This window comes from Canis lupus, chromosome 2 (genome assembly GCF_011100685.1).
Source record: "Canis lupus familiaris isolate Mischka breed German Shepherd chromosome 2, alternate assembly UU_Cfam_GSD_1.0, whole genome shotgun sequence".
In the NCBI taxonomy this organism is placed as follows: domain Eukaryota; kingdom Metazoa; phylum Chordata; class Mammalia; order Carnivora; family Canidae; genus Canis; species Canis lupus.
The window spans coordinates 68477880-68500470 of NC_049223.1; the positions used below are offsets into that span (position 1 = coordinate 68477880).

Here is a 22591-nt window from a genome sequence, read left to right on the forward strand (position 1 = left end):
CCTGCTTCTCCCTTTGCCCCTGTCTCTCATGACTAAGTAAAATAAAATGACCCAATTCAACCCTCCCTTTCTTGAAAAACCCTGTCTTTCCAGGCAGTCTGGGTCTCTCTGTCCTCTCTGTTCCCAGTGCCCTGGACATGTATTTTCCTCAGCACTTAGCACCCTAATTTGCTCACAAGGTATGCCTCTCTCTCCTGGTTGTCTAAGGAAGGGACAACATCTTCCTCATCTTTGTATCTGTTCCATGCCTAGCATGATGCCTCCCTCAACAGAGACACCAAAAACTTTTGTTGTAGTGTCTGTCTCCCATACGCCACCACAGTCTTATCCGCATATCCTGTGGCTAACAAGGGCTCAACGAAGGAAAGCAGAGTAGACTGGCTAGGACTGTCCTTTTCTCCCAGCCTGAGCCCTCCAGCCTGTCCTGTAGGAGCCAGGTAGCTCTCTAAGCATCTTTGTTTCCACTCTAGTAGTTGACCTTGCTTACACACCTTCCCCTGCCGAGAACCACTGGTCCTCCCTAATCCATCACCTCTCTGCAGACCCACCCCACCCTGCTCCATGTTTCTTATCCTCCCTGCTCTAGAAAACATTCTGCTTCCCCTTCCAAAATACACCAGGATGTTCCAAATCTCTGGGCTATTCCGTGTGTCCTTGAAGTGCCCTTCCCCCATTTTGTCCACCTAGGAAGTGGCTGACAACTCAGACTATCCCATCCTCCAAAAAGTCCAGAGAGTATTCTCTCCTGTGGTACTATCTTGCAACTGTTATACCCATCTCAGTGTAGTAAGACTTTTTTTGTTTCTGTCTTGGCATCCTGTCCACCACAGCACCTGACACACAGCAGGGTCTCAGTGACTGCATGCTGAGAGCAGCAGGACATCACATTCTCCTAGGATAGTGGTGTTTTTTGGCTTCTGTGATACTTTAGGCAAGTCACTATAGTTCTCTGTGCTCATTCTTCAACTATAAGATTGGAGTGACAGCACCTACCTCCTAGGGTTGTCATAAAGGTTGGATTGAGACAAGGCCTATAATACACATAAGGATAATGTCCCATATACAGTATTCAGCCGTCAGAAGCTACCACTGTTTCCACGACCTCTGGTGCCTCAACTCTTCTCCAATGGAGAAGGCAGGACCCACAGAGGCCCCAGAGGCAAGAAGGGAAAGAAACAAATGACACACAGACTTAATGGGAGTATAAAAATAGGACTTTTCCCCCCCCTCATAATCACATCAATTATCAAAGAAACAAACAGTATGTAACAAAAATACAAAGCTCTGGTAAGTTTTTTTTGTCTCTTTTTGTGGGTTTTTCTGCCCCTCACCCAACCCTCCCCAACAGCCCCTTCCCAGAGAACCCCTGGCTGAAGCCTGGATGCTGTCCCTGGGGTCACCCTGGGGCTTAGGAGAACCGGTGGTCCAGGTCCCTCTGGGGGCTGGCTGAATAGGAGTAGGCCTTGCCCAATACCAAGCGGTCCCGCAGCAGCTTGAAGAAGGCATAGTAGTTGCTGAAGAGGATGAGCGCCAGTGAGATCGTCTGGTGCCACTTTTCAGAAGACATTAAGGAGTATAGCTGGTAGACAATGACAGCACCCTCCAGCAGCAGAAGGATGTTGAGGATCCGCAGGGGTTTGCTGAAAAAGAACTGCCCAGGAAAAGGTAGGCAGGGATGGGAAAGTATGTTCTAATAACCTACCTCTTGGAAGGGCTTCTGAGGGGGGGAGGGTGGCAGTGAAGGGGACAAGCTCATGGGGCCCCATGCAGACGTGGGTGGGGAGGAAGACTGTAGGGTTGGGTGTGGACTTTGCTACCTCTCTGCTTTTGCTTGTGGTCGTTCTTCTGTCAAGACTACTGCTTCCCACAGCAGTTGTTTAAGATCTTGCTGAACTTCTACCTCCCCCAGGAAGCTTTTCTTGAGAGATCTTGCTTGCTCACTCAAATTTTTTCTAGTCTACAATCAACACCTTGTTATATGTGATCCTTCTGGGTACAGTCAGGCCTGAACAAATTAGAATCTTACGACACAGGTGTGGAAAGTTATTACAGACTCTACAGCCTGAGTCACCCACTTTTTCATGGGGAGCACCCTGACTTAGGCCAGAAACTTCCAGGGCATGTGGCAACACCTCACTCTGACCTGCTGCTTTCAAAGCAAGGGAGAGTGCAGGAACTCAAGAAAAATGTTTTGATCAGTTTGAAAGAGTGATCAATGCTTAGGGAATCTTGATTCTGCAGGGGCCAAGGTACCTAAACCTCAAGAGCTGCTTACAGGATAAGAAGAGATGTGACAGGAGATGGGAGTCCAAGAAACCAGCCCACCAGTCTCAGCTCTGCATCTGACAGCCTGCAGAACCCTGGGCAAGTCCCTTTCCTGTCTGGGGCTCAGATTTCTCTAATGTAAAGAGGGCACCAATATCAATGATTTCTGAAACTGTGTTCCTTGGAACCCCAGGTTCTGAAGCAGCCTTTTAGGGGCCTACAGCAGTGGTGAGTGGGAAGTAAAGGGAGTTCCAACCCTTTCAAATAGAATGGTGCCATGAAATCCTATATACCAGACTTTAGTCTATGACTAAAGTGTTGGAAAAAAAGGATTTTGATAACAAAATAAGTAAATAAAATGGAGACCACTAGCCTCAGTGATTTTGAGCAGTTCTTTTCACTATGCTGAGGCCATGAGTCCTTACTATGGGACCCCAAGTTTCCTAGCAAAGCACCCTTGAACAAGTCAGATTCTAAGTAAATTTTAGCCTCAGAAAATGAGGATAGCCCTGGTACTTCTCTCACACACATCCAGCAATAGTTGGATGGAGGGTGTGTGGCAGGTGCTTACCATTGTGCCTGGCACACCACACTGAATGAGAACAGTTACAATTTTTGCCCCTGAGAACCTCTCTTTTATTTTATCAGTTTTCCTGCCTCCACCTGATGTTTTCAAAGATCTGCTACCAAGTAAGCTGCCGTTATGAAGTCACCATACGGACGGTTGTCCTGTGCTGCACAGGTGGAGTTTCCTTTGGATTTGAGAAATGCTGAAAATGGCTTTCTGTTGCTAGGACATTATCCCCCGCCCCCAGATCCTCCCGCCCTTGAGAGCAGCCCTCGCCCCTTCTTCCCCAGGGAGGAGACTCACGTGGAAGCGGAAGTGGGAGACATCAGAGGGGATGGCCACATTGTAGTGGCCCACTGCTTTGTAGACGTTCTTGCTGTGCTTCACCAGCACGCCCTGTGGCCACATGCATTCCTCCGTCCACCTGGAGGCACAGCCCAACAGTGCCCCTTATGCCCAGCTCGCCCCCAAAACGGGGTACCAGAAGACTGGGCCTGGTGTGACCACCAGGGCCCTACTCCCATTTCTATTATTTAGACACAGTGACTTTCCTTTTTTGGTCTCAGTTGCCTCCTCTGTAAAAATGGGGTAAGAATCATGAGAAATCCACTGCACTGGGAGTCAGAAGGTCTAGGGTTGAGATTCACGTCTGAGGGACTGTCAAGAAAACCCTTTCCCTCATCTAGTCCCACCTAGAGCCTCCAATTAGTCCACCAGACAGCTACCTGAGTGGTCTTGGGAAAAACCAAGCTGAGCCTATTCTCCACTCAAAACCCTTGGAAGTATTTTCAGTGCCCTTGGAGTCAAGTCCCTAAGGATTCGCCGTGGCCTCTGAGGCCCTGCTCGGTCTTCCAACTCCCTCCTACTGCACAGCTTGTGATCAAGCCATTCAGAGCTGCTTCTAGTTCCTCCAGCACAGTTTACTGTTTCATGTCTCTGCATAAGTTACTCCCTCCAACTGGACTGCCCTTCCTGATCCCATCCTTCTGGCAAGTTCTTTCTAAACTCAGGATCCTCCAGAAAGCCTTTCTCCAACTCCCTAGAGTTCAGCATCCTTCAGCACCTCCCTGGATTTCCTGCTACTGGTCCACTCTCCTCAATGTTTCGTTACTTATTTCCCTGTATCCCTCAATAGTCTGGGAGCCTTTGAGGGAGGGGACGGTGTCCATTTCATCTCTGTGTCCTTGGAGCATGGCACAAGGCCTGGCACAGAGGGGCCTTAGAGAGCACGTGAAAGTGGGATGGTGGATTCTTCTGATTCTTCCAGTGTTCTGTCAGATTTCCCAGGGACTCCAAGGGTCCTGGGCCAGAGGACAGAGAATTGCTGTCCACGAAAAACCCTAACTCAGGTTCCTACCCTGTGGATTCATTCATTTAAAAACCAGTTATCAGGGCACCTAGGTGGCTCAGTCAGTTGAGCATCTGACTCCTAGTTTCAGGTCAGGTCCTAATCTCATGGCTCATGAGAGAAGCATCAAGCTCTGCACTTGGTGGGAGTCTGCTTGACTCCTCCCCTGCTCACATGTGCACTCTCTCTCTCTCTCTCAACCATGTAAATAAAAAAAAATTTTTTAAGATTTTTATTTATTCCTGAGAGACACAGAGAGACACAGAGAGAGGCAGAGACACAGGCAGAGGGAGAAGCAGGCTCCATGCAGGGAGCCCGATGTGGGACTTGATCCCAGGACTCCAGGATCATGCCCTGGGCTGAAGGCAGGCGCTTAACTGCTGAGCCACCCAGGCGTCCCAATAAATCTTTTAAAAAAAATTTAAAAACCAGTTATCATGTTATACCTAACAATGTGGATGAATCTCATAGGCAATATACTGAATGAAAAAGCAACAGGGGGATCCCTGGGTGGCGCAGCGGTTTGGCGCCTGCCTTTGGCCCAGGGCGCAATCCTGGAGACCCGGGATCGAGTCCCACATCGGGCTCCCGGTGCATGGAGCCTGCTTCTCCCTCTGCCTGTGTCTCTGCCTCTCTCTCTCTCACTGTGTGCCTATCATAAAAAAAAAAAAAAAAAAAAAAAAAAAAAAAAAAAAAAAAAAGCAACAGAACCAAGATTTCGTTTATGTTAGGTTGTAGAACAGAAGAAGTAGAAGAAAGTAGAAAAATGGTTGTCTAGGTGGTGGTGGTGAGTGGAAGGTGGTCACTGGGAAGAGCCAAGAGGAAATTTTCTGAGAAGTTGTAAATGTTCTACATCTTGTTCTACCTATACATGGGTGTACAGGACTATCAAAACTCAAAGAACTGTACACTTTAAGATTTGTGCATTTCAGGGTGCCTGGGTGGCTGTCAGTTGGTTGTCTGCCTTCAGCTCAGGTCATGATCCTGGAGTCCCAAGATCGAGCCCTGCATTGGGATCCCTGCTTAGTGGGGAGTCTGCTTCTCCCTCTCCCTCTGCCCCTCTCCCAGCTCATGTTCTTTCTCTCTCAAATAAACAAAAATCTTAAAAAAAAAAAAAAAAAAAAAAAAAAGATTTGTGCATTTCAGACTCTTAACTACAGAAACAAATTGAGGGTTGCTGGTGGGGAGGTAGGCAGAGGCTAGAGTAACAGAGTGATGGGTATTAAGGAGGGCACTTGATGGAATGAGCACTGGGTGTTAAACGCAACTGATGAATCACTAAATTTTATCTCTGAAACTAATTATACATGTTCATTAAATTGAATTTAAATTTAAAAAAGATTGCACATTTCACCATATATAAATTTTACCTTAAAAAAACATGAAACACAAACCACCAAAATTTTCTGTGGACCTATTATAAGCCAGGCATTCTGCTAGGCATTCTGCTAAGAGATGGCCAAGTGTTTAACAGGCAAGGATCCTGACCTTCAGGAGCTTTAGTCCTGGGAAAATAGGCAAGCGACTAAGCAAACAGAGTAGGAAGTGTTAGGTGCAATAATCGCGATATTACAGGATTGTGAGAGCACAGGGGAGGGGGCCCTGAACCCATTGTGGTTGGTGAAGAAAGTATTGCTAGAGGAAGCAAACTGCTAAAGGATGCATAGGAATTAATCAAGACAGAAAGTTGGAAATGGTATTCCAGGCAAAACAAGCGTCATGTGGCTTAGGCATAGATACAAACATACACAAAGAATCTGAGAATCTGGGATGCCTTGGTGGCTCAGTGATTGAGCGTCTGCCTTCGGCTCAGGGCATGATTCTGCAGTTCTGGAATCAAGTCCCACATTGGGCTCTTTGCATGGAGCCTGCTTCTCCTTCTGCCTATGTCTCTCTGCCTCTCTCTGTGTCTCTCATGAATAAATAAATAAAATCTTTGAAAAAAAAAAAAAGAATCTGAGGATCTGAAGCGGTCTGGTCTGGCTAGAGCACAGTATGAATGGGGAAGGCAGGGTAAAAGAGGATGCAGAAAAGGCTGGCAGGACCCAGTTCAGCAGCTGGGAAGCCATGTGAAGGGGTCTGGGTCTTCTCTACAGACCAGGACCATTGTGAGCAAGGCACAGGTTTCTCCTCATGTTCAGCTTTATCTTTCTATTCCTCCTTCCCCCACAGAGGCCAAGGCTAAGCTAGGCCCTCTTCTGGCTCATTTAGCAATGTCCATCCCCTTTCCTGAACCATTTGGACAGAGCCTGAGAAGAACCCTGACTAGCACAGAGGGCTATTTGACTCTAAAGGTTATGGTCCTGACCACAGTTCTCTAAGTTCTCTTACTTAGCCTTACCCCAGAGAGAACAGTAGCATCCCCGTTTTATAGACCAGAAAGCAAAAACCCAAAAAGGCCAACTGCTTGCCCAAGAACACTCATGTATCCCTTCTTGGAACATCAGAAAAGAGGAAGAAAAAAAATGACCATTGATAAGAAAATATAGCATTCTCATTTGCCCTAAGTCCTGGGGGCAACCCAGGGACCCTTGTGGGGCTGTGTCTGAGGAAATGGATAAGCCCCAAGCTAAAAAAAGGAAAGCCTGTAAACAACACCTATTATGGGACGCCTGCGTGGCTCAGGAGGTTGAGCATCTGCCTTTGGCTCAGGGTGTGATCCCAGGATCGAGTCCCACATCGGGCTCCCTGCAGGGAGCTTGCTTCTCTGCCTATGTCTCTGCCTCTCTCTGTCTCTAATGAATAAATAAATAAAATCTTAAAAAACAAAACAAAACAGCACCTACTACAATGTTCCATGCTACTCCCCTGCATTATTTATTTTTTATTAAAAGTAATCTCTAGGGCAGCCCCAGTGGCTCAGCGGTTGAACGCCACCTTCAGCCCAGGGCATGATACTGGAGACCCAGGATGGAGTCCCGCATCGGGCTCCCTGCATGGAGCCTGCTTCTCCCTCTGCCTGTGTCTCTTCACTTCTCTGTGTGTGTGTGTGTGTGTGTGTGTGTGTGTCTCGTGAATAAATAAATAAAAAGTCTTAAAAAAAAAAAAGTAACCTCTGTGCTCAAGTTGTGAGGCTTGAACTCACAATTCCAGCCAGGTGCCTCTGTAGCCTCCCTTGGCATCTCTGCTTCTTGGTGGATCTACCTCTAAAACCTGTCCTAGGGACCTCTTCTCTGCCACACCTTGTGCTGGGCCCAAGGCTTAGATTTGATTCAGGTGGGCCCAGCCTTAAGGAGCTTTCGGTCTAATGGAAAGTGAGGGTAACCTGGATGAAATGTACCGTGAGGTAGGTACTATGAAGGATGAACCAGGCTGAGGGGAGGCCAACCTAGCACCTCAGGGCTCCTGAGCAGATGCTTCTGTCTCTGCAATGCTGTCCTGCAGCTGGGCTTCTTTCTCCCCATCATCCTATAACCATTTGTGTACATGGCTATCACCTCCACCACACCAACATCCTCAAGGACTATATCTCAGTCATTCCCTCTCTGTGGCTCTGCTTCCCTGGCCAGGCCTCACCATCGGCTGACATGGCACCATATCCTCTGACCAGACTGATGTTTCTAAGGCACCTTGGAATGGGTTCCTCCACTGTTTAAAACCCTCCATAGCACCCTTCTGCCTGTAGGTCAAAATCCAAGCTCTTCTGTCCAATACATAGCACCAGGTCAGTTACAGCTCTAGGAAGGTAAATGTCTGCCAAAAAGCAGATGACCTAATGATTGAACAATGAGTGAGCAGGTGACAGAAGCAGAGAAGCGGAAGATGAATGCAAGAGCATATTGGTCAATGAGGTGAATAAATAATGGTCAGTGAATGAGAAAGTCAATGGGTCTATGAATTTACTGCCTGGCCTCCTCCCACCTCCAGCACACTGCAAGTTACCTAAGCACAGAGGACACGTTTGCCTTGGGCCCTGCCATACCCTACTCTGGCCTCAAGGCCTAGCATATGAGATGTGCTCAACAACTATCTGCCAACTGAATGAATGAGCTGGTAAGGGAGGAGACCAGTGACTCCACAGGCACTGACCATAAGGGGGTAGACTGGGCAGGGGAGGGGAGGGCGACTCACGGGTGCTGCAGCACATTGGAGCATAGCGCTGGGTCCACCTTCTGCCAGCAGCCCAGGTGTGCAGCGGCCTTGTGCAGTAGGTCGCAGTAGCTGGCGGGCAGCAGGTGCTGCATGAGGATCACTGATGTGCTGATGGACACCAGCAGGAAGAGCTCACAGGACCAGCGCTTGTCATAGTAATGTGTGTTCTGGGAGCAGTGAGAGATGGATAAGGCCAGGAATGTCCATAATGGCCTCCCTCCCTCCCCCTTACCTGATTCTACCTGCCTCAGAAACCATGGCAGCCTTCTGGGAGGAGTGGGGAGGCCTGAGACCAAGGATCAAACACCAAAGAAGACTTAAGCTTAGACCCTGTGGCCACTACTCAGTCCTACAAACTCTTCTTACAGAAAAATTGCTCCCACTGCTTACTTCTCTGAGCCAGAGCACAGGCTCTGGGATCCAACAGACATGAGTACCAATCTTGGCTCTGCTGCTTATGAACTATGTGATGCTGGGCAAGTCATTTCATTTCTCCATGCTCTAGCTTTCTCTTCTTTTAAATGGTAATAGTTACCAATCATCTCTGAGAGGTGTTAGGAGGATTATCACATTCATGAAAGCTCTAGAACACTGTAGGTGGTCAAGAAACAGTAAGTCGTCTCAGCCTCAAATCACTCAGGGCAGTCCATCCCCAGAGAAATGTTTCAAGCCTACTGTCAGCTGGGGAGGGACCTTCCTAGGTGACCATACTGCTAGAGAGAAAGCACAGGCTTTTGGAATCACTCAGGTCTGGATGAATCCTGGCTTTCCTACTGAATGATAAAGCTGGATACTGTGACATGCCTGGGCCACAATAGTCATAGTGAAATACATCACTGTTTTGTTATCAAGTACTATGAACAACAGTGTCATGTCCCCCTCATTGGCTGGGTGATAGATGGTGCAGGTCACTTGGAGAACAGCCTTGTTCTCGCCACTCTACAATGGAGGCAGTAGTTACTCTAACCCTCCAGGGTTCCCTCCAGAGAACAGATAGCAATCTGATCAAAAGTGGTCCACTTATTTATGCAAGCAGGAGGGCTCCTGGGGGGCAGGCAGCAGAGTAAGGCCCCAAACAGGTCCCTCCCCTCTCTGGGTTGAGCTACGCACCTTCACGAACCAGACAGGCACAAAGGCCACATAATAGGCACTCAGCATGGAGCTGACCAGCACTTCCTTCATGCGCCAGTTGAAGTCCATCTTGAGGAACTCCACCTCACTGCGGATGAGACTGGGGGACAGGCAGCAAGCATGGGTGGGCATGGCATCTGGGCCGTACAGCTGCCGTGTGTGCTGCTTCCACGTCTCCCTCAGTGTCAGCAGATAGTCCCGGCTCCGTGCCAGGCCACTGACGGCCTCCCGGGGCCCCATGGAGGCCATGTGGCTGAAGAGGTTGGTCTTGCGGAGGTCACAGTTCAGCTGCAGGAACGGAATGTACATCCCAAACCTGCTGGGGAATACAGTGGTGAGGGGAAGCCTGCCCATGGGCCACAATCCCAACCCTTACCCACGGAGGGAATCTTCTTTCCTCCCTGGGCCTTAGCTTTCCTGGCTACTCAGAGGGGTAGAATTTACCCCCATCTTTCTATTCAGCCATTCTCTGATCAGACATTCAACATAGGTGTTATTGGGTGCAGGCCAAGCACTGTGCCGAGCATCGGGGAATAGAGTAGGAAGCAGGAGATGAGGCCCTGCCTCGTGGTCTATTGCTGACTAACAGTGATCCTAACAGCCCAGATTCATTGGGCACACACGTTGTCTTCTTTTGCTTCTCTTAAGAACACTATGCACTCAGTACTATTTTGTTTAGTTTTTTTTTTTTTAAAGATTTTATTTACTCATTCATGAGAGACAGAGAGAGAGAGAGAGGGAGAGGCAGGTTCCACACAGGGAGCCCGATGTGGGACTCGATCCCGGGACTCCAGGATCACACCCTGAGCCGAAGGCAGGTGCTAAACCGCTGAGCCACCCAGGGATCCCCCTCAGTACTATTTTGTATCCCTCCGAAGAAGCTGTGGCTCAGCTAAAGGTTGAGTTTGAAGTGGATTCCCAAAGGTTACCCTAAGTAAGGAAGCAATACAGCTGAGATTCAAGCCCAAAACCATCTGGTACCAAAGACCAAGATACATACTCAACAAATACTATGAGTGATTAATTAGCTAAAAATGTACAAGGGGTGCCTGACTGGCTCAGTCGGAGAAGTATGTGGCTCTTGATTGTGGGGGTCATAAATTTAAACCCCACACCGAGCACAGAACTTACTTAAAAAAAAATGTATGCAGTACCACAAGAGAGGTCTAAGTTGTTACAGCTGCATACTTGAGAGTCAGCTCATCAGCTTGTGGAGGAAGGTGGTTTAGGAACAGTATTTACTATGTGCCTATTATGTGCCAGGCACTGAAATGGGCCCTTAAAAAGTACTAATCCCTTTCCTTGTGCAGTACCCTTAGGGCTGTAGCTAATTAGTCAAAGGGTGTATCGCTGCTATCTTCTTTTTTGGCTGGTATCTTTTGAAGAGAAAATTAGATGGACCCAAAGCCCAGGAAAGTAGATAAGTAGGGAAAGTAGATAATTAAAAAAAGTAGTTAAGAGCCAGGGCACCTGGCTGGCTCAGTTGGTGGAGCATATGATTCTTGATCTAGCAGTTGTGAGCTCAAGCCCCCCACACTGGGGCATAAAGATTACTTTAAGTAAAATAATAAAAAAACAAATAAGTAAATAAATGGGAAACAGTAGCTCAGTACATGGAACACCGTAATAGGTGCTATTTACAGGCTTTCCGTTTTTTAGCTTGGGGCTCATCCTTTTCCCCAGGACCTCAGACATAGCCCCACAAGGGTCCCTGGGCTGCCCCCAGGAGTTAAGGCCAATGAGAATGCTGCATTTTCTTATCAGTATAATTTTTTTCTTCCTTTTTTCTGTTCCAAGAAGGGATACATGAGTGTTCTTGGGCAAGCAGTTGGCCTTTTTGGGTTTTGCTTTCTGGTCTATAAAACAGGGATGCTACTGCTCTCCCTGGGGTAAGGTTAAGTAAGAGAACTTAGAGAACTGTGGTCAAGAGCATAGCCTTTGGTCGAATAGGCCAGGGTTAAAATCTCAGCTCTGCTAGTTACTCGCATTGTAACTTAGAGCAAGTTATTTAATGTATATGAACCTCAGTTTCCTTAATTTGCCCTAAGTTACATAGCTTGTATTGATTTTCTACACTTAGTCAGGCATTACACCTAGTGTTCATAAATACTCTCTTTAAACCTTCCAATAATTCCCAGCACGGTGCTTGATCCAAAGGAGAAGATCCATAAAATTTTGTTTAGAAAAGAGAGATCAGTGATTGTATGGGACAGAAAAGAAGACTCCAATGGGATTCCCAAAACACTCTTCAGGACACCCTGTGGGAATGAAGGAGTGGGGAACCTACAGGAACATACAAGGGATTCAGACCCAAACTTAAGTCCAAGTATTTAAGAATCTCCCTGGTTTTGCCTCTAAGAAGGACTGCAAATATAATTAAATTATTTGGTAACAGCAAGTGACTGCTCCGCAGGTCACAAGTTAGAAGCAACTTCACATGTAAGATGGCAGATTCCCTCTCCTTTTCTCCACTTAAGACGTGACAGTATAAAAATAGAAAAGAAATTCCTATCAGCAAAAAGAATGGGAGTGGGATTATCAGTTCACAAGTGATTTTAACAAATTTAGAAAGCAGATGGAAACATGTTGACAGATGAGGAAGGAAGCCATCATCTAGAGCAGCGTTGTTCAACACAAATATAATGAGAATCACATACGTACTTTGAAAATTTCTAATAGCCACATTAGAAAAAAATATGAAGCTAATTTTAATACTCAACCCAATATATGCAAAACATTATCATTTCAACATATAATCAACATTTACAAATGAGATTTTTACTTATTTTAGGATTTTACTTATTTATTTGAGAGAGAGAGAGCGAGCGAGCTAGAGTACACAGAAGTGCATGCAAGGAGAAAGGGGAGAGGAACAGGCAGAGAATCTCAAGCAGACTCCACACTGAGTGCAGAGCCGATGCAGGGCTCAATCTCACAACCCTGAGATCATGACCTGAGCCAAAACCGAGAACCGGATACTTAATGGACTGAGCCATCCGGGCATAACCTACTTTCTTTTTTTGTTGTAAATCTTCAGAATCTGAAGTTTATTTCAGATTATAACACACTTCAAACCAGCCTCTTTCAAATGTTCAGTAACAAGTGGTTAAAAGCTACTAAACTGGATATAGGTCTAGAGTGTATAGGTCTAGAATATGCTATGAGAGGGCTGCCCTGGGGGGTAGGAGCTTATCTGCCCAGTGACCCAAGGGAGACTCTGGCTTGAAGTAGGCATAGCTGATAAAGGGTAGAAGCAAGCAGCAGGACTGAACAAATGGGATTAAGCAAAGATCTGTATTTATTTGCAAGAGTCAGTCCCCTCATTCTCTTACCTCATGCAACTCTGAAGGATTCTTCTGTAAAAAAATTTGAACAAACTGTCTAGGGAGAATTGTGGTCTCTAATGGGGGCACCCTAGAGTAACCCCCTCACTCTGGCTTCTGGCCTATTGGAGTCCACAACCCGACAACTAGCACCATACTCCCTCATCCTAAAGCAAAGTCTGCCAGTCAGTGTGTCCTACTTATGTACTTAGAATTCCTGATCAAAACTCCCACTCACATATACAATGGCAGAGGGAGATGAAGTGTGGTTCAACCTATTCAGTCCTTCATTTATAAGTGTAAAGAGACAACCAAAGAAACTAACTATGCTTAGGGGATCCCTGGATGGCTCAGTGGTTTAGCACCTGCCTTCGGCCCAGGGTGTGATCCTGGAGTCCTGGGATCTGGATCAAGTCCCACATCAGGCTCCCTGGATGGAGCCTGCTTCTCCCTTTGCCTGTGTCTCCGCCTCTCTCTCTCTCTCTCATGAATAAATAAGTAAAATCTTAAAAAAAAAAAAAAAAAAAAAGAAAGAAACTATGCTTATAAAACTAGCAGCATGAAACAAAAAACTGACTCTAGTAGAAAGACAAAATTCAGGGAACAGAAGAGATTTTTAAAACAAGAACAGAATGCTATGAGAAAAGAACAATCAGAAAACAAGAGGCCTTAGAAATGAAAATATGACTGCTGAAAAACTCAGTAAAAAGCTAAAAGATAAAGTTGAGGAAATCTCTCTAAAGGCAAAGTAAAAAGAGAGAGGAGTAGGACAGAGAAGGCAGGATGGAGGGAGGGAGTAGAGGGAGAGAAAAAGAAAGATGAGAGAAAGGGAGAGAGATGAAAAATATGAGAGAAAATATAAGAGAAACAGATGACCAATCTATGAGGTCTACCACCTGATGAACAGAAGTCCCATAGAGAATAGAAAAAAATGGAAGGAAGAGATTATCAAAGAAATAATAGAAAAATTTCCTGTTCTGAACAAATACCCACATCTCAGGTTGAAAGAGTCCTAGCGTACTGATAAGATGAATGACAAAAGTGCCACACCAGATACCACCTTGTGAAATTTCAAATCAAAAGATTAACAGGGTATTTCTAAAAACTTTCAAAGGGAAAAACAAGTCATCTGCAAAGTAACTGGGATCACACTGGCATCAGACTTCTCATTAGAAACACTGGATGCCAGAGACAATAGAGTAATATCTTCAAACTTCTGAGAGAATATGAATTTGAACTTAGAAATCTACATTTAGCTGAATCATCAATCAAGTATGAGGGTAGAATAAAGGCATTTTTAGACATGCAAGGCCTTAGAATGTATAAACCTCCCACATACCCATTGTTAAGGAAATTACCTGATAATGCACTCCAGCATAATAAGGGAGAAAACCAAGAAAGAGGAAGACATGGGATCCAGGAAACAGTGGATCCAACCCAGGAGGGCAGCGAAGGGAAGTCCCAGGCTGAGAGCTGTACAGCAGGCCTAAAGAACAACCACTCCAGACTGGAGCAGGAGGATGGAAGGCTCCAGGAGGGATGTCTTTAGGGGGAAAAATGGACTCCAGGCAACAGGTAGCATGATTGAGAGGCTGGATAAACTTGAGGATATGTTGAAGGCCCATCATTCTTTTGTCAACAAGAAAAAAGAAAGGCAATTAGAACTCCAAGAAAATAAAAAAGGCTGTATAAGAAAGTTACAATCTAAATATGAAGCAAACTAAAATGTGTCATGATTTTAAGCAATTGATGGAATGTAAGAAAAGAGAAACCATTTGACCTTGACACAAGGAACTTTCTTTTTTTAAGAGGCCTAAGATTATAACTCAGTAACTATAGAGAAGGAATATCATCTATGCATACTACTTGGCCCTGAAGTGAATAATATATTCATACTACTTACTGCTTTTTAGTGTTTAGAATTAACCTTAGACAAAGAATGGAAGACTTGAATGTGGTTATAGAGGAGAATGTGTATGTCATGCTTTAAGAGAATACCTGCCAGGAAGTGAGAGGTGGAAGAGGGGAGGAAAAATGGACAAGTAGAGTTCCTAAGATTACTGTCTACAGAAAAGGGATTAAGATACTATTGTTGATGAAATAAAAAAATACAGGCATACGGATATTATTGGAAAAGATAATCAATAGAGCAATAACAGTTACAAAGTACTGGGAATAGTATTGATGGAAGGGTGAACTAAGTAAATCTTCATCTGAAATTGAAGGGAATCAATGTATATGTGTGCATATATGGGTATATGGTATGCTTGTACATGCATAAAACATTTCCAGGATATATAAGAAATCAGAACTATTGGTGGTTGCCTCTTGGAAGGGAAACTGGGCAGCTGACAAACAGGAGCCAAGGAGACTTTTTCATTCTATATTCTTTACACATTTTGAATATATACATTTTACACATATTTAAAAATTTTGAATTTTAACTCTGTAAACTATTATCCCACTATAAAATCAATCCTACGTTTTTAAAAAGAATAAAGATACAAGGATGCTAGAATTATGGGGGTAGCTTTGGAGAAGTGGGTTAAAAAGCTGAAAAGTGGGGTTGGAGTCTGCTTTTCATCATAAGCTTTCTGCACTCCTGGATTGATTTGCTGTGATATGCCTTCCCTATGTTAATAAAAATTTATAAGTTAAATAAAAAAATAAAGCAAAATACGAATACTGGGTGATACTTGTGTTTGAGGAGAATGGATTCACTGGATAATAACCACAAAGTAAAAAAATTAAGGTGACTGTTGACGGCTGTAACCAACTAACCCCTGGAGGGCCGTTTGTTAATATCAGAAATATAAATGGACTGCACCTTTCAGCACAGTAATTCTATTTCTGGGAATCTGTTATACAGGACTATTAGACAAGCAGGCAAAGATGTACGCAAAAGAAGTTTCCTTACTTCATTGTCTCCAATAGGGAAAAGCTAGGAACACCTCAAAAGGTCATCAATAGAAGACAAATACGACAACTGTGAAAAGCCTATACAACGGGATATTATGAGATCATTAAAAAAAATGAGGCCAACCTCTATGTATTGCCATGGAAAAATACCCAAGTTATATGATTATGTGAAAAATGTAGTAAATTGTGCAACATCATGCATGAATTAATTCCTTTTTTCTAACAACAAAAGAAAAGTATGTGCATATGCTTGAACAGAAAAAAGTCTAGAAGGATATGTTGCAAATAATGGTTTTCTGGAACACTGATATTAGAGGACTTTCCTACATTAAAAGCTTCTGTAAAGTTTAATGTTTTTATATGACACATGTCTCACTCTTATAATTAAAAACTAGTTATAAGTGAAACAGGTGCGATGGGGCTCCTCCCATGACAGTGCCCTTTTCATCATGCAGGATAGAGAGGAATGAGTATCCGGCTCTGAAGCTTCTCAGGCCAGAGAACTGGCCCAGCCTGAGGAAGTTCATGAACCAGAAAGAAAGGCCAGGGGTTGGGCAATGACTGTAAATGCCCAGGCAGCCATGAACCTGCCCTAGGCTCAGCCAGAGTGGATGGCTTGCCAAAGTTCTCCCCAGTTCAAGGCCAGAAGGGGGCAGTCCTGGGCTCCTCCCAGACACTACCTTCCCATCCTCAACAATCTGGGCTCTGGAGATGGAGTGACTGAGCAAACAGACACCAAGACTGACATACACACACGTATGTGCAGATACACGCACACACGTGCATGCAGACACACACGTTTCATGCACAGACACCCACACAGAAACAGGCACACACGCCGGTGCTTGCATGCACAGAGCTGGGGGAGGCACTGAGAGATTACATAAACACTAAGATACAAAAAAAGACAGAAAAAAAAAAGAAAGAACTGGAGAGAAAAAGGAAGGGAGAGGGAGACAAAGCCCATGCATCCTCCTCAGGAATGTTCCTTTGGCCTACACACACAGATGTGAGTCCCGTTCTGACCTCCTCCTGGGTGGCAACTAGAGTAAATGATGCCTGTTCTCTCAGTTTCTGCTCCTGCGGGAGAAAGCTAATCACCTTGTTCTCAGGAGGCTAGGTCAGACAGTGGGAGAGTCTTCCAGGTATGCAGGCCTGCTGACCCAGCCACGCTCAGGGCAGACATCAGGAGCCGGGTGCTACGCGGTGAAGGGTGAAGTGAGGGGTACTCACGGATAGCAGAGGAACAGGAGGTTCAGGAAGGAGTAGGTCCTGAAGAGGTGGATGAGGGAGCGGCACAGACTCCAGCCTGTTGCCGTGAGAACGGTGAAGCGGGTGAGGAACAGCAGGACCGAGCGTAAGAGGGAGACCTTCCCCCTCTGAGAAGCCTGGGTCAGGGCGAGATAGGACGGGCTGGGGCCTTGGATGGAGGCCACAGGGGTTGTGCCCAAGTCCCGCCCAGCATGGCCTGCGATCCCACCCAGGGAAACATGGGGACAGCAGCCTGGGCAGAATCTGGCAAGGTGAATCTTTTTCCTCAATGCCCAGCAAACACCAAAGAGTGATGGGATGATGTAGCGTTCTTCAACCAAGTTCAAAGGGAGCCCCAAGGAAATGCCTGAGGCTTGAAGGGTTTGGCATGTTTCCTTGGTACCCCCCAGGGGAAAGGGGAGTCCCAAAGTCCCCGGCCAGCCTCTAGGACCCAGTCACCTCCTTCACGATGGACCCAATGAAGCGGCGGCCCAGAACGATGGTGGTCACCATCAGCAAGTTGAAGTCGATCAGGTGGAAATTCTGTCAGGGGGCAGAGGCCGGGGGGGTCACATGGGCCCCCTGCCCATAGATGGGTGTTTTTCATACCCACCTCCCCCTGCCCAGTCCTTTCCATAGGGACTGTCCCCACTCTCTGACCTTCACAGGCCTCCAGCTGAGTCAGGCCAGGAAATTACCTAGAGGAGCAGAACAGGACCCAGAGGAGGGAAGTGGGACAGTCCCTGGAGATAAGAGAGTGGTGTGTGAGCCCTCTTGCTGATCACCCATGACCCTGTCCCTGAACCTCTTTTTCTGCATGGAGATCTTTCCACTCCTGAAATACTCATGTATGCCTGTGGCTCTTATCCCGCACAGGACTTAAGACTCTGTGTGCCTTTAGGCAAAATCTGTCAGGTTTCTCTCTGCTACCTTTAAAATGCCTAAAATGGTACTGAGCAATGAGGGGTGAGCGTTCAGGAATTATTCGCCCAGCATGAGGCCAAGTGTACAGGGCGCTTGGTAAGCTACGCTAAACTGAAACCAAATGTCATGAGCACTGGAGCGCACACACACACACACACACACACACACACGCACACAGTTGGTCCTAGCTGGGCACCTACCAGGGAGGTGTGGGAGGGTGGGTGGGAGGGTGGATACCACCACACTGTCTTGTAGATGTTGATGTAGTGCACGAAGAGGGCTATTAGCTGGCAGAAGAAGAGCTGCAACTCAAACAGAATGCTGGCCTGGACTGGCAGCTCAGGGATCTTGCAGTGCTGAAGGGGCACAACCGTCTGGGTGGCCAGTGGGGGGCTGGAAAGGCCCGTCCCAGAACTGCTCCTGGGAAGTGAGAGGGAAAAACATTAGGAGCTGACCAGAGAACCCCACCAAGACGGGCTTCCAGGACACAGGATGGCGGGGCTGGATCAGAAAGGCAGCTCATGGCAAGGATTGAGTTTCCTGATCCTGCCTGTCAGACAAAGGAGCCAGCGAAGACTTTCCTACCCCTAATCTTATTTAGGCCTTCCAACATGTCCCAGGAAGGAAAAAATTATTAGATCCATTTCACAGATGAGGAAAAGGAGGCCCAAAAAGAGGAAACAACTTGTTCAAGTCATGAGAAAATCAGGAGCAGGACCGTATACTGGAATCCAGGCCTTTGGGCTTATTATACTATGTCCTGCCGCATCTACCCAAGTGAGCACCACCTGAGCTTTTTTCCTGCTTGCTATATACTCAAACCCCCATCTGCCATCTGGAGTATCATATCCTAGAGTCCGAGCCTAGTAAAGAAGAGCCTTGTTCGTATTGTCCCTGTGAGCCCACAGCAAGGGGAAAGAGACAGAGGTGTTTTACCTGGTGCGGGAACGGACACTGGTGACCGATGCACTGGAAGTATGGCCCCCACCAGAGCCCCCTGAGGATCCTGGCTCACACAGTGGATTTCGACAGTAGGATGTCCTGTTGGGACCTCTTCGTCCTCCTGTGGGACTCAACATAAGGTAGATCCTCAAGCCAGAAGGCGTATATCAAGGATAACAGCAATGATACTGGCTACTAGTTACTGGGTGTCTCATTGTATGATTCAATTGCAGAGACCTCTGATCCGGCCCCTGTCTACCTCTTCAGCCTCACCTCCTACTATTCTCTGCCTGGCCTCCATGCTTCAACCATACTATCCTTTCTCTCCTTAAGCAAACCAAACTTGTTACCTCTTGTACTTGCTGTATCCTATCTGCAAAGCCCCTCTCTGACTGCCGTTTTTAAAGTATCTGCCTCCATAATTCTCATTTCTATTTTTTTCTTCACAAAGAATTCACCCTTGGAATTTATCTTATTCATTTATTAACATATTTATTGTCTTTCTCACTAGAATGGAAGGTCAGTGAGGTCATTACATCTTTGTCACTGTTGTATCCCTTACCCCCACCACAGTGCCCGGTATAAAGTGCCATGAACTACATGTTGATGAATTAATGAAACCAGCAAAGTAAGTTTTCCACAGGTTAGGAAACCGAGTTTACAACGTGTCACAGGTAGTTTGGGTCTGAGGCTTGAGCTGTTAGGTCTGGTTTAACACTGCTCTGTTCAGATCCTACAAGTCTTATGATTCTGGGCACCCTTAAAGCCTTTTCAAGAGTCCGAGATCCAGCTTAAACAAGTATCCTTGTGTCTCATGGTCAGGAGCAGGGCCTGAACATAGGGTCAAAGATGTGGGCTCTGGGAGAATGCTGTGGTGGTGGACCCAAAACCTATTTCTCTAGGCTCAGCAGTCCACCCCAAGCTCCCAGGCACCATCCTGCACAAAGGTCCTGTACAAAGCTCAAAGCACCACCCAGTCCTAATCAAAGCTACAGCCTTATTCAAATCGCGGCTGCACAGTCTACACACACCCCACCCACACACACCCCTGGCCCTAGCTTCTCAGCTCAGAAGCTTTTCCCACACGTCTCCAAAAAAGTACTTGTCAAGGAGCTCTGCACCCCACCAGCCCCCACCCCAAAAGCCCTGTTCCTATAGTATTATACCTGGCTTAAACATCCCACACGTGCACCCTCAGCCCACAACTCTGCCCACACTTAACTCCTTTCTTTAGAAGCTCTTACACCCACATAAAGCCCCTGGGCCCAGAAGCCCCGCCTACACACTGTTGTCAGCCAAGAAAACCCGCCCACAAGCCAATAAAGGCTTTCTGCCTAGAAGCCCTTATCCAGAATGGGCTCCCTAGGTCGGCAAGGTCCCCCTCCCGCCCCAACGCCCCCAGTGCAAAGACCCTACAGCCCAGAAAATCCGCCCCCGCCCAAGCTCCAACAGCCCCGGGGTTCCCCCCGAGCACCAACGCCCCGGCGCCCGCCTAGCCCCGTCCCCGCTCTGGCCCGGGCGAGGATCCTGCACCGAGCCCAAGCCCCAACAGGCCCTCTCCGTTTCAGAGGCCCCGCCCCTGCACCAATGCCCCGCCCCCGCGAGCGAGGCCCCACCCCGCGAAGCGACCGGAGGGGGCGGGGTCCCTCTGCGCCCCGCATCCCCTCCCCCTTCCCTCGCTGGGATCCTGTCCGCGTGGGGGAGCAGTCAGCATCTTGGCCATCCCGACCCCCACGCCCGCCTGTTCCCCGGCCGAGCCGGACCCGCTCCTCTCACCCATCTCCTCCCCCCGGCGCTCTCCGCTCCGCCGCCGCAGCTCCTGCGGGCAATATGTCGGAGGCGACGGCGGCCGGGAGAGGACTAACCGCCGCAGCCCAGTCCCCGGGTAGCAGCCGCGCGCTCCCGCCTGGCCGCCAAATTTGCATACAAGGCGGGCTGGAAGCTGGGGGCGCGCTTCTTAAAGGGGCCGCGCGGACTAAGGCGGTGCGTGCGCGCTCTTTGTCTCGCGGTCCCCTACGCCCTTCCTGCAGCTGCTGCTCCGAGACCCCGAGGGAGGGAAGTCACCTCCTGCTCTTCCCGTGCGTTTCTTCTCCCAGCGTCTTCAGGCCCGAGGGAGGAGGCTGGAACCGCTTCGCGGCTCCTGCCCGACATGGACCGTATCCTTGAGTGGCCCACAGGCGCCTCAAACTCAACGCGGGCTTTGGTCTTTGTCTTCAGCCTTATTTGTCTTTGGTCCACCCTAGTCAAAACCTGGGAGTCATTCTCCTCTTTCCCTCGACCCCCCACAACCAGTATTTCACCTAGTTTTGCCCACCCTAAGTCCTAAATCTTTCTCTTGCCACCACCTTAGTTCAAATCCTGGTTCTGCTCTTTCTGAGCCTTGCAATCTTGTTTCTTGCTCTTTACAATGAGGCTGGTAATATTCACCTTATAGGTGTTGGTGAGGAATGAATGAGATAACTCATGTAGAAAGTCTGTTTTAACAAATGTCAGCCATCATTATTATTAGGATACATGGCAAGTGCTTAACACAGAGGAAGCACTCAATAAATGACCTACTACCACCAATTGTTAGGACTTCTTCCCTCACAAAACCTATCAGCTGTGTTTTTTTTTTTTTAAGATTTTATTTATTTATTCATGAGAAACAGAGAGAGAGACAGAGACACAGGTAGAGAGAGAAGCAGGCTCCATCCAGGGAGCTCGATGTGGGACTCCATCCCAGGATCTGGGATCACGCCCTGAGCCAAAGGCAGATGCTCAACCACTCAGCCACCCAGGCGTCCCCTATCAGCTGTCTTAATCACCTGGTAGCTCCATGGCTTAGCCCAGTGCTTGGCACATAACAGACATCAATATTCAATTAATCGAATGAATTAGTAGATACTTAATTAGTATATATTCACAGAGCTTACAGTTAAGTGAGAGGAGATGGACATAAAATTAGTAAATTCGGTAGTATGTTAGAAGGGAAAAATTGTGGAGGTAAACAGGAAAGGGGGATGGGAGAGTGCCATTTTAATTGGGACAGTCAGAGAATGCTTCACTGAGAAGGTGACTTTTGGCCAAACACTTGAAGGAAATGACTGAGTCAGTCATTTGGTTATCCAGAGAAAAGGGGTACTCCAGGCAGAGGGAAAAACCAGTGGAAGGGCCATCAGGTATGAACATAGCTAATGTGGTTAAGAAACAGCAAGGAGACCAGTGTGGCTTGGCTGAAATAGACATGAGAGTGGGACATTAGAAGGGACGGACCATATAGGGCTCCTCCTTACTCTGAATGAGGTGGGGAGCTATTGGAGGGTTTGAACTTATATTTTTAAAGAATCACTCTGGCTGCTGTGTAAGAGTAGACTGCAGGGCTGCAAGGGTGGAAGCAGGGAGACCAGACAGAGCATATGGCAATGATTCAAACAAGAGATATTGATGGATTGTAACAGATTGAGTGAGGGAGATGTGTTAGATTCTGGATTTGAGGGTAAAAGTCAATAGGATTTGTGGACAGATTGGATAGGTGTAAGGAAGAAAGAGAAGATCAAGTATCACTCCAAGGTTTTTAGCCTTGGCAAATGGAAACGTGTTTAACATGTATACACCTATTAAATTATAGATTTTACACCATGTCAGGCCTTCTCTTCTGAGAGAAAAGATGTACAGAGAGGGAGAATGACCAGCTCACAAAGTAGAGAAGAGACCAGGGCTAAGATTCCTTTTTCCAGCTAAAGAAATTCTGGAAGGGACACCTGGGTGGCTCAGCGGTTAAGTGCATCTGCCTTCGACTCAGGGCGTGATCCTGGAGTACTGGGATCGAGTTCCACTTTGGGCTTC

The 22591-nt window shown here is 47.1% G+C and overlaps 1 protein-coding gene across 5 annotated transcripts; it reads right to left on the reverse strand.

Moving 5' to 3' along the window:
* Nucleotides 1-1288: 1288 nt before the first annotated feature.
* On the reverse strand, nt 1289-20680 carry TMEM39B (transmembrane protein 39B). 5 transcript variants are annotated; one of them, XM_038531260.1, is made up of 10 exons: nt 20540-20680; nt 18758-18884; nt 18022-18241; nt 17357-17440; nt 16880-17034; nt 9384-9720; nt 8253-8440; nt 3137-3257; nt 1818-1957; nt 1414-1651 (listed from the first exon to the last, which is right to left on the reverse strand). In XM_038531260.1, the coding sequence occupies exons 1-10, from the start codon at nt 20541-20543 to the stop codon at nt 1567-1569; spliced, it is 1461 nt and encodes a 486-aa protein (XP_038387188.1). In that variant the 5' UTR covers nt 20544-20680; the 3' UTR covers nt 1414-1566. The 5 variants fall into 5 exon arrangements, with proteins under 5 accessions (XP_038387187.1, XP_038387190.1, XP_038387191.1 ...); XM_038531259.1 differs by lacking the exon at nt 1818-1957 and having other exon boundaries at nt 1289-1651; XM_038531261.1 differs by lacking the exon at nt 1414-1651 and having other exon boundaries at nt 1895-2021.
* Nucleotides 20681-22591: the final 1911 nt, after the last annotated feature.